This window comes from Homalodisca vitripennis, chromosome 4, assembly GCF_021130785.1.
Source record: "Homalodisca vitripennis isolate AUS2020 chromosome 4, UT_GWSS_2.1, whole genome shotgun sequence".
NCBI classification, from domain to species: domain Eukaryota; kingdom Metazoa; phylum Arthropoda; class Insecta; order Hemiptera; family Cicadellidae; genus Homalodisca; species Homalodisca vitripennis.
In genome coordinates this window covers 169,453,829-169,466,346 of record NC_060210.1, presented here as the reverse complement: position 1 = coordinate 169,466,346, position 12,518 = coordinate 169,453,829, and the positions used below count along the sequence as shown (strand labels likewise).

The window sequence follows — 12,518 nt, the reverse complement described above, 5'->3', positions numbered from 1 at the left end:
AAATGCTAAGGTTCACGTCATGGACTTCCGAATTAACGTTATCAGACAGATACTGGAAGCACATGTTGCACCAAGAGAAGAGGCCGCAGTTGTGACGCGTCTGTTGGGCAGAGCCGCTACGCTTGTCAGGTCGCCATTTCCCCCACCCACTACCAGTAAAGGAAAATGGCCGAAGGAAACTAAAACGCTGCTTTGTGTGTTCAAATACAACACGGGGTGAGCGTAAAAGGAAAAAAACTGCTTATGAGTGCACAAAATGTGAAGTAGCACTTTGTGTGTACCCGTGTTTTGAACACTCATACGTTTGTAAAATTCTAAAAAAAACAAAATGTATGAATTTATCAAGTTGTAGATCCATAAAATGCATTATTATAATATTTTGTAAGGTTTCAATACATTTTGAATGAAAACAACAAAAATTTTTTCTTTACTCCCTGGAGTTCATTAAGGATAATTTTGCTTACTCTAGTATACACTAGGTAGGATGACGGTTACAGCCGTCAGTACTCCCCAACAGGTTAAAACTCTACATAATTGATTTTTGTATCGAATATTCAAATTTTTATATTTTGGACACTACTGCTCACCTATCACATGACCTTAATAACTAGAAGTATACTAGTTCTTCCTATAACAGGATGAGTGAACACATTACACACAATAATTCTACAAAACTGTATAATACATTGTGTTTGTTTTTCATAGTGAATTTTATTGCTCAATTATTGTAAAAAGTGAAACCTTGTGTGAATTATGATGATGTAATCATTAGTACAATTCTAAGAGGTTTGCAGTTTAACTCATATACACGGTCCCCCATCGAGTTGAAACTTTCATCTTTTCACATTGCTTAATTTCATTTTAACATTATAATGAAGGTATACAAGGTATACATTCAAGCTAGCGTAGGAGATTTTACGTTCAAGTCACAGTGGACAACATTCTGGGCAAAAGAACGACTCCCAATGGACCAATGTTAATAATTTTCAATTCAAATATAGATATAGTAAAGTTGGAGTTTCAGACCTAATTACACCCCTATAAGAATGAGAAAAATAAATCTTTTTTGAGCTAACTCATTCAAAAGTTATCATTTATACAAAGACAGAAATCTGTTTTGACCATCAATTTAGTGGGAGAGACTCACCCCGTAGTTTGGCTTTTTAGTGATTAATTTTAAACACATGAAAAAGGGTGCAACCTACATTTTACAATTCATATATTTATTATAACATTACATAGTACTTCTTTTGTAAACACGAAGGGGGAAGGGAAGGTCTAGGCCTGCGCAACCCATGCCACCACATGGGGTGCCATTTAGAGAAGTGTGCAGAATCTATATAAATATTAAAATATACACTATAGACAATTTTTATTTGTTATAAACGTGTTTTTGAATATCATATAAATATGTAGAAGTAAAATCAGAAGTCAATATAAATCTGGCTTTATTTATTATACGGTTAAATAAAATTGCACATGTTAAGGTTAGACATTCATTTTAGCTAGAAGTTTGATGGTGTGGCCTTTGCAAAGCGGATATTTTATTACAAAAATAAATCAATATATACAGTAAAAAAATCAACCATAAACGACGGTTCATAACGATAGAAGATGTAAGTAGGTGACGGGTTAGGGAGAGGTGGCAAAGTAAGGTCTTGCAGGGATTATATTTTTATTGGACCATTCCTGTGTAGACACAAACCGAATGTCTCCACTTGTCTCTGTAAAACCATGCAAATAAAACAAAGTCCATTATCTAGTGACAAACAACCATTGATTTTCAAGTGATAGAAGATACTTGCTCTGTATTAAGGACACAATTCCATGCATATACATGTATTTATTATGTAAATTAGCAAATACCATATTAAAGGAATGTTTACCAGTCCTAAGCTATATTCCAAATTATAAGACTCTGAGTCTTTGTAAAGTTAGTCTAAAATCAATAAAATATCTGTATTAATAGACAGACAAGAATGTGAGTTAATAGAAACTTTCAATCTATCATACAAAAGATCCTCTCATCAATAATACATGTTTACATTTCATATTTTCCATTCAGTCATAGTAAGCTATCTCTACGAGAAGGTAATGACTTTATTTTTAGATCCTAAATAGAAGTTTAAAAAAAAATTGAAACATTAGTGTATTACTGCAAACAATACTACTATAAATTATAACCATGACAAAACAGTAAAGACATATGAAACTTCACTGAATATCTTTCACTCAGTTTTACAAGTTTTATTCCAATAAAATTTGGAGGGATGAATTAAAAATATGCATATCAAAAACTGTAGGGGAACGGCCTTCCTGGGTGCACCACCTTGGACATGTGTAGGTATTCTTGAAAACCTATATTAAATTCGTACTTCTTGACCTTAAGAAGCACAATGACAATTTTATTTTCAAATCCTCTGAAAAATGACGAACAAACAACCACTTTCTCCCTTTTTTTGATAATGCCATCTTGGAAATAAGTGGGTAATTTATAAAACTGGTATCAGGTTTTCTTCACCCAAAAAAACCTTCACAAACCAAGTTTTGTAAAAACCCATTCATAAATAGCTGAAAATTGTATATTCCACCATTTAGCAGCTGCCATCATGGAACATGGATGTTTTTTTTGGATGTTTCAAATAGATAGCAACTTCTGGTTTGCACCGAAATTCTTTGTAAAAAGGTCAGACTGTAGTAGTGGTTATTTTATTTGCATCATATAATGTTTTCTCATTCCCAGCACTAGCGCTAATAGTGCATTGCGGCTTCTGTTTCACTTTACACAGCTGAGAAATAAGGCAATAAACACATAGCACTGATCTCAAAATCAGGACTCTTAAAGGTGACTTGGTTTTTAATTAAATGAATGGCTATGTCTGCAATAAATTCCAAACTGTATTAAAAAAAATAAATTATAGATCTGTATTTGATTAAAAGATCAGAAAAACCCCTAGATAACTAAATTTTCACTTAAGTTAGCATAAAATTTAATTTAATCTCTCCTGTCATCTCTTGTGTCCTCCAAATTGCCAAAAAATGCTTGCGGCCATGGGCTAGTTTCCACTCTGCTAATTAATAAAATCGGCCATAATTAAGTCGATTTTACTATTACTGTAACCAGTTACTAATTTTACATGTCAACAAATCAAATAAAATCTACACAAAAAGAAATCTGTAGCACCAGGGTCAAAAAGACTTATATTTGATTTTGAGAGAAAGAACGATACTTAGTATAAAGTGGGCACCAGAAGCAAAAACCGTTGTTGTCACTGTCAATATTTCTTTAGTGGGGGAGCATCTATGAACAGAATGGATTTCTTTTCTATTTACAGCTCGATCACTTGAAGTCAACAATCAAATTCTTTGTCTGCCTCCGTTTGAAAATTCTTCAAAGTGATACCCTTCCCCACTCTTCCATTAAAGTCTATCCCAAATTTAGTTCTCAGTTGCCCCAATAAAACTGTACTAATCATGTTGAAAATCTTAAAAAAGTTATCACCTGTAATGTTGATAGAACCTAAAAACAACTTTTTCCTATCCTTCAATCCATCTTCGCACAACAAGCAGCAGCAGCAATGGGTGTGTCCTCTTGCTAAATTAAATAATTAAATTCTATTGTAACTGGGTACGAGAACAATTTATATAATACAAACTAATAGACAATAAAAACATATCTCATTCTGTAGACTACACCTATAAAGACTACATTATTGAAGACTTATTTCTATTTAAATTAACTACTTGTAATATACAGGACTACTTTTTAATGGTCTAAAGTAGAGTGCTTTCAGATGCTCAATAACATTTTCCTTTATGACTAGTAGTTCTTAGGTGGAGGGGTAGTTTTTATTTAATACCACTACCCGGTGTTATACTGTTGTTCTGACTGTAATTGAGTGCAAAAAAGTAGGACTTTTGAATTTATACAGTTCAAATACAAAGTTATATTGTACTCATTAACAATTACACATAGTTATGATAAAATATCTCACTTTTCAAAAAAGTGTTTTGTACTAATAAAAATGTGATTTTGAAATCACTTTTAGGATCTTATTTAGTCTTATACTTAATAACTCAATATTTCATGAAATAATAATTCCATAAAATTTAGTTCTTTAATTTTATAAATATGAAATTGTCACCCATCTATAAATATTTATTATTTTCAAACTGTTATCTAAAATGTACACAAATAAGGTCATCAAATTTGCAAAGTTTCAACTTGATATATTAAACCATTTTATAGGTAAAAACTATTTTCTAAAAAACACATACAGCCAGAGACAAAAAAACTAAGCAAGATAGGACTATTCATTATATAATAAAATTTGTTTGTTTTTATCTGAATTATACTTTGGTAATGTTTTGGTTGTTGATTATGGGACACCCTGTATATTTATACTTTCAATAAAGACTGAATTACAAAAAGTACTTGCTCCGCCGGCCCAGCATGTGAACCCTCTTTCCGGGTGAGTATTGCCATCTTTACACCACAGAGCCCTTACTTTTTACTTACAAACTACTGGATGTGTGTCGTGCTAACACTAGTAAAATTAGTCACAGGAAAGAGAGGTAATTAATAAAAATATTTTTAATAGTAATATAAACACTAAAACACAAAATACATTTTGTTGTTGATGTGAATTGATGTTGTGACGAAATCCTCATAGTAGTCATAACGAAATATATAATTTTTTTACTAAACGATTATACAACAAGTTATATAGTGAATATCCATTTTACATTGTGAACATTCCAGAACACAGTTTACAACTGTTGCATAGTTTACACCTCATAAGTTACATATAGATCTCACTAACTATAAAGGAGGATTAGTACAGGATGTTAACTCTAAAACTTCTCATATTGGTGTATTGACATTGGGTTTTAGACATAGTTACAATAAATCTATACTATCAGATGTAACATTGAAAATATTAATAATGTTTTTCAACCTTTGCTGCACTAAAATTGATAATCTTCCAATCCATTACATAAATATAACGAATATTGTATTGTAAACTGTATTTAACAAATTCCATCAACTAAGCACGGTATGTAAACACATAACAGTTTAGCCAAATATGTTAATATCAGATCTTTTATCCATGGATTTGTAGTGAAAATTATGTATTTTAACATGATGGCATTTCCAAAATATGAAACATCATTAGGAGGAGTTGAGTAATTATTGATTTATATATCAAGTGTACAATCACTGTAAATGCAAAAAAATAACTTGTAGAGTGATACCGAGCGGATGGATTACCTGCATCTTTATCACCAGCAATGGACTGTAGACTCTGTGCTGAATTCTGAGAGTGGCCCATGGAGGACAACGCCATGCTCCAGCGTCGGTTAGCCTCACGACTGTAGATCCGCTCCCAGGGTGGTGGCCGGTCCCTTGCGGAGTTGCGGCACAGCTTGGGCAGACTCTGGTACGTCTCCCTCAGAAATGCAGTAATCTCCATCAGGAGCATACAAGCCACAAGCCTCAGTGCAATGGGGCACTCTGAACCGTACAGATTCGTGCAAGCTATGAATCATACAATTAATTTTACCATAACACCCAGCAAGTTGTATCAGAACAAGAAGTTTCAGTGATCACTCACTTACATTCATCAAGAAAATTTTCTTCTTCATCCTCAATGAGAAGCTGTTTCTGCTTGTTCTCATCAAGGAGCAAGTTGATAACTGTAGGAATGTGCTGTTTGTCTTCTGCCATCATCTCCTCCAGACGCCCACCAAGAGCCTGTAACATATACAAAATAGTATGATATACAAATAAACTTGATATTTATGTAACTATTCAAATAAATATTTTTTTCAGCAAATGAAGACATTATGAACAGATTGTAAGCCACCACTTTTCTTTATAAAAATTTCTCTATTACTCTTTTACTTTGACTGAATTGCTATATTCCTCATAATAACAATCAATTTAATATACAATACCTAAAGCTACAATACATTATAAGTATTCATTTTGCCTACTACAGGATGTCAAAATAATATTACTAGATTTTTTACCTTGTCACTTCCAAAATGCTAGGTTAATGACTTTCTTAGCTTTCAACTTCAAATTCTTTAAGCAAATGATATTAAAAATATCCAATTTAAACTTAAATAAGAAATGTTTAAACTCAAGATATTTAAAATAGGTGAAATCTTAATATTAATAACAAAAACTGTGTTCTCTGATAAAAAAAAAAAAAAAAACATAAACTTAGTAATATTCTAAGTATGAGTCATAGAGCACCTATTTACCAGGAGATATTGAATAGCCTCTCATCCACCCCTTTAGCTATCAAAGTTGTCTCTCAACATCCACTTGTGTCTTAAACAGAATCAGTAAATAATAAACAGTTACAGATTGTTTTAAATGTATTCAAGTGTAATAAATCTAACCTCTCCCCATTGGTAGAACATTTTGCCTGCTGCCCGCTGCAGGATGTGTGTTCGTTTCTGGCCTGTGGATGCTCCACGGTTTGGAATTGGTCCAGATGGTCTAAACATGGGAAAGTTCAACTTCATCCAAGCAGGCCACTGTCCTTTGTTGCAACAATGCACGAAATAACAGCATTCAAACAGAAATGCTGCCTTTGCTACCACTGGAGCATGAGGCTGAAATAGGACACAAAGTTTATAATTTTAGAGGTTATTTAAGATTTGTACATTATTAGAACCTAAAGTTAAATTTTACTATAATCCTATGCATTTTAAATAATTAATGAAAAGTATCCATATTTTATGTTTCAAATATAAAACTTTGTAGACCTAAATCTAAGATTTTATTAAATTATATTTATTTATAATTATTTAAAAAGATCTAAAACTATTTTATTTTGATATTCTGTATTTATAGATAGTCAGTATCGTCAGTATCAATCAAATAACTGAATTACTTCATTTTCAATTCCAGAGAAGCTCCAGAGTTTAACAAGTTTACTGCCACGCCAAATGTTGTCATCACCCTTGTGACTGCCATCTTAAATAAACAGCTGTTTTCACTTATTGTTACCCCTATTCACTCAAAGGCAGTATTTATTGGACTGTTTTTTGAACTTCTAATTTAGATACAGGATTTTGATTGGGATACATGTCATTAAATAAATTCCTTACTTCATCATAAAATCTCACCCGGTCTCCATAGCCTTGCATCATCAGTATCATAATACACTAATTAATGTTCACTTAAACACTCCTTTTCAACGTAAAGTATCACAAAATCACGTCTTAACTTTGTTAATTCCAACCAGAAACGGAACATGATACTTCCTCGAAACTGATAAGATAAGGAAGGCCTGCCCTGCAGCAGGTAATAACTATAAAACAGGTTTGAGTTTGTAAGAAAAGTAGTTGTCTATTGAAGTTATGAGGATGGTAATGTTTTGCCTCAATTAATGTTTGATTAATTTCAATGAGCTGCCATTTCGTACTGGGTTGAGAGAGAAAGCTTTAGTTTCCACTGTTCTTATCCTTTTTATAAAGAACTTTCAAATGAGGTGTCACTTAATAGGTCTTTACATTTGAAATTTTTGACATCATGCATCATGGAAGACCAGGGTAATTTTGATGATACTGATGATCACCCAAACTTTCTGCCGAATGGTCATTCATCAAATGACGTTGAGAACAGTTCGTTGAATATAGATAGTGATCAAATGAATCAAATGAATTTTCCACAATAGTGTAGAAGACAATCTAATGCTCCAATTGGAACTAATCCAACTGATATGCTGGAAAAGTGGGAATTGTATGAAGGTAAACACATTTCTTTTAAATTTGTCAGTATATGCCAATCCTTGCAGAATATTACTATGTACAATGTACTCCCATAACCGAAATGCTTACAAAGTTATTTCTAGCCTTAAGTTGAACCAAAGAAATGTAGTTTGAAAAACTGAAAACCGACAAATTGTGAGCAAGTTACAAAGTTTATTGGACTTCTTTTGTGAATGGGCTTGGTGGCATTCCTTCTGATCACCCACTACTGGTCTAAAAACATTCTTCACTAAAATCATGTTGGCAGTAAAATAATGATTAGTAATCAGTTTCAATTTTTTATAGGTTTTTGGACCGTATTCAAAGGATGGTAACATATCCACAGAAGGCCAAACTGCAAAGTTTACCTCCACTATAAATAAGCTAAATGCTTTATTTTTGAGACTCTAAACAGCAGGCTGAAATGTTGATATTAACAATAGTATGATTTCCTTCAAGAGCTGATTGTAGTTTAATTCTCGGAACCACTGTAGTGAATTTCAATTGGTCTGCACCCACTATGTGAAAGGAAAGCTCTCAGCCAGTGTTAGGCAAAATAAATATTGTATAAACACAGCAAAATTCAAAGAAAAGCTGGTTTTTTTCCCTGATGGTACATGAAGATAAAAGTTTACTACCGTGTTAGGCTGTTAGAACATCATAACACTTGGTAGAAAGTGAGTTTTCAGGTTAAGGACATTTATGGATAATGATAAAAAAATTATAAGATGTGTTACAAAAAGGCTATGGAAGAGGATGAGTCAAGAATGTAAGTAAAATTAAAACATACTGTCAGAAAATGTCCAGGTCCACCGAACTATTGCATGGAATGTTTCAAAGAACATTTTTATATATAACAAAATTAATTTTACAAACAATAAAATAAAAAAGTAAATAAAAAATAGAATTTCTTTAAGTCAAGGAAGTCTCCCATATACAACAACTTAATAGAAGAAAGAGGTGTGTCCTAGAAAAAACATGAAACCTCTCCTATCCAACACTGCTTCAGCACTTCTGTTATTAACCATGTTTTTGTAAACATCATCTTACCAGCATAAAAAAGTTGCTCTTAATTAATGTACGTATACTTTAAATTTCAATCTTTGTTGGAGTTGGATTTCAATTACTTTACTATAGAATTAATCTGAGAGTAGATTTGAACATGGAAAGATTTTCCTGATAAATTCTATAAATTTAATGTATCAGAAAATTCACTCAATTTCAATTTTTTTCTCTCTCTTGGGGGTTTACCCTGTTTTTCGTGTTTAAGTGGTTTTAAAGCTAAGTATTTAGGAAATATTTTGTTTTCAAAGTTTTTAAATTGGATTTATGAATAAAAGGATTTATGGGGTTAATTTTAATGTAAGATATTTCAAAACAACAGAAAGATAGGCTTTCAGTTTATCCTAGATCTTATATAATTGTTAAAAAATATATATATATATATATATATATATATATATATATATAAATACATTAAGGGGTTACAATGAAGATTTTGAGTTTGAGAGGCATTGTCTAAAAATGTTTAAAAAAGTCGTCACTATTGATAGAAATATTTCCCACAGTTAATATTTCTATCTGCAATTGTTTAAAATTAAATTGCAGGGGAGATATGGTATGAACACCCTATATGTGTGTGTATAAAGTATGTGAGGCACTCTTGAAGTGACACAATATCTTTCTCATAAAATGTTTGAGAACGAAAAATTTTAATTACCAACTCCTCTTCTTAATTTTTTAACCCTAGATCTGTCAAACGACTAATGACTAGTTGCTTAAAAATGTTTCCCCAATGATAAGTAACTAGTCACAAGTCGTTTTTGCAAATGTTGTATCACTTAACAATGACAATTGTCCATAAAATCCTGTTTCCATTACAGAAATTCCATTAGCCAGATCAAGAGTAAAGTAATTGAATCTGATTATTTATAAATTTTGAAACTGGCTAAATGTATGTAGGCTAGTCATACATATTTAATAGAATCACCTGTGTGTAATAGAATTGTAAACTAAATGAAATTCTGAGGACTTTACATTATGTAAGTAAGATTCTCAGCACTTATTTTTGTCTTGCTAACTGTTTCTCCAACACTTTTACTTGAAACATGAGGAACAATCATTATTACTGAAATATCTGTTATTGTATCTTTGTTGTCAGTTGAGTTTGAATAAATTTTTTCACCTAAAATCATGCTGAAAAGCCTTTTGTTCCAAACAATTAAACCTCATGTCGGAAAGCTTGCCTTCTTTTTGGAAAACATGATGAAAATTCATCAGTTCAACTACCTACTTTTTCTACAATGCTTAAGTAACACATATTATTTTTCTATTAAACCCTATTTTGAATAATTACTTTTAACCTATAGCTTAGACAAACATCTCAAACAGGTTTTATCAGCTTATGCTAGAAATGCATATATATTCTTATTTATAATTTAAATGCTCTGTCTAATGATAAATCTCATAAAAAAATGTGAAACCTATGAAATTATATTAATTGTTCATACTTACTAAGTCCATCAAGGCCGTGAGCAAATGGGGATCAGGTAATGATCCAGGGGGGCAAGTTTCTAGCAGAAATGAAAAACGGAGCATTCCATTAAACACAGGAAGAGTTGGAACAAGTTTCCTCTCCTTAAGGACCACAAATTCAGAGTCACCTCCATGATCTCCCATCTCAACTGAGTTACGCCTGCTCAGATCTGATATAAAAATAAAATAAATAAATAAGAACTAATAGTTTCTAAAGTAAATCTTAATAAAATAAATTACAATTATATCCCATACAACCAAAACATAGAGATAATTATTTAAATTCATCCCCAAACCCTCTAGATCATAGGTGATGATTTTACTGTCAAGTGTACTTGCTTGACATCCTCCTCACTGCCTAAGTTTCAGAGAGCTAAGTTATTTTTAAACATAACGTAGCTATGGTAGGAAGAGTTAAAATAACATAAGCCAGTTAGAATAACAGGTTTACTGGAAAAAATGCATGCAATAGGATTTAAATTGGGTTTTCATCAACACAATACACTGAATTTAGCACAAAGTAACTTCATTCCATTTCCAAACTTTTGGCTTGAAGAGACCATTTTGCAATTTTAAAATTATTAAACGAGGAAGTGATTATAACTGTGACAGAGTATTTTGCAGAATTGGACAACACCTATTTATCTGATCAGTTGAACAATTTGGGAACTCTGTGGGTCAAGTTTACAGCCATGAGAGGAGGAGAATTAAGGTGGATTTTATAAAAACATTTTTATGATATTTTTTTACAATACATAAAACATATGCCACATTTCAAAAATCTGAAGACTATATTCTTGAAACATTTGGAATTTTTTCTAAAACTGTAAAATGTGAGCTTGCGGTTCAGGCATAATATTTGTATTTTGTTTATCGAATTAAATAAATCTAAATTTTTATGTGATTTCCTAAATTCTTCATAAGCTACTATACAGTACAACCTCGTTTATCTGGACCTCATTTATCTCTGGGTTATCCTCGGATTGGTTTTACAGATTGGAAAATTTTTAGTGAATTTTGTTTCCATTTAACACACATTTGGGGTTTAGAATAATGTGTACAATACTATAAAACACGAACAATGTTGTAATAAAACTATCAGAGGTGATACAGTAATTGTTAATGATTAGCTTCAGACTGACAATGATTGATCGGTGCAATGACCGAAGTAGAAATTGAATTAGCAGTTTAATAACAAACAGCAAAAACAATCCTGATAATGGAGATCCGGAAGATGTCATGACTTGACTCTGTGCCACGGCATAGCTTGAGCAATCAATAGTTTAATTTGCTCAAGACCCCTGATTTAAATGTCCATGATTTCTCATGGACTGACCAAAATAGATCTGATACTGGTCATTGAAAATAATGGCCTAGAAACATCTGTGTGATCATATTTCCAGGTAGCAGTGTGCCAAAGTTAAACAAAAGAGATTGTTTTTTTATAAAACAGTAAAATAAATATTTTTATTTCGTATTCTCTATACAGTAATTAGTCTTTGTAGAACAAAATTATAAATTAGCTCCCTTTAACTGTTATATTTGCAACAAATAAATTTCTTACTATCTGTAATCTATTGTTTTATACTGTATTTGCAGACTATAATTTATCTGGGTCACTTCCAGTCCCAAAACAAAATTGTACTGTATATGCAATCTATTAGTTCATGTTTTTTAGGTCAAATTCTATATTTGGTTATATATCTAAATTTAACCAAATATTGATTAATTAACAGGTAGTGTAAAGTTTAGTATTTTTTTTATTCTAGTTTTATTTATACAGGCTGGGGAAGATAATATTATTTATAGGATAATGAATTCAATAGTGGAATGATAAACTATCAGAAAAGAATAACTCTTTTGCAGGACCATGCAATGAGGTTCTCTTTACAAGTAAATACCATATCTGAAGGAAACAACTTGGAAGTTTTCTTCTGTTCGCAAATCTAATGAAATGTAAATCACAATGCATTATAAATTCTTTCTATTTTTAAAACATTATATTAGATTTTTATCTACTCACAACTTCCTTGGGTTTCTTCAACACTTCCATCTTTCTTTTTTCCTTTTCCAAGACCAAATTTGTTAAACTGATCTTCCATGCGCCGACGTGCTCGCTGAAGAGTATTTCCAACACTGAAATTGTTAAATTTTATTAAACTACACAGATAGCGTACATACTGAATTTTAAATTAAGAACCAAATTTCAGTAAGTG

General features: G+C 31.6%; 1 protein-coding gene across 11 annotated transcripts in view; it reads right to left on the bottom strand.

The window, feature by feature from the left end:
- The window catches only part of LOC124360589 (protein unc-80 homolog), a 221,024-nt gene that overhangs the window by 105,807 nt on the left and 102,699 nt on the right, over positions 1 to 12,518 (bottom strand). For all 11 annotated transcript variants that reach the window (XM_046814324.1, XM_046814330.1, XM_046814326.1 and 8 more), the window contains 5 exons: positions 12,326 to 12,438; positions 10,282 to 10,472; positions 6,412 to 6,627; positions 5,620 to 5,755; positions 5,273 to 5,539 (listed from right to left, as the gene is read on the bottom strand). In XM_046814324.1, coding sequence (XP_046670280.1) covers positions 5,273 to 5,539; positions 5,620 to 5,755; positions 6,412 to 6,627; positions 10,282 to 10,472; positions 12,326 to 12,438 — 923 coding nt within the window. The remainder of the gene's footprint in view (positions 1 to 5,272; positions 5,540 to 5,619; positions 5,756 to 6,411; positions 6,628 to 10,281; positions 10,473 to 12,325; positions 12,439 to 12,518) is intronic.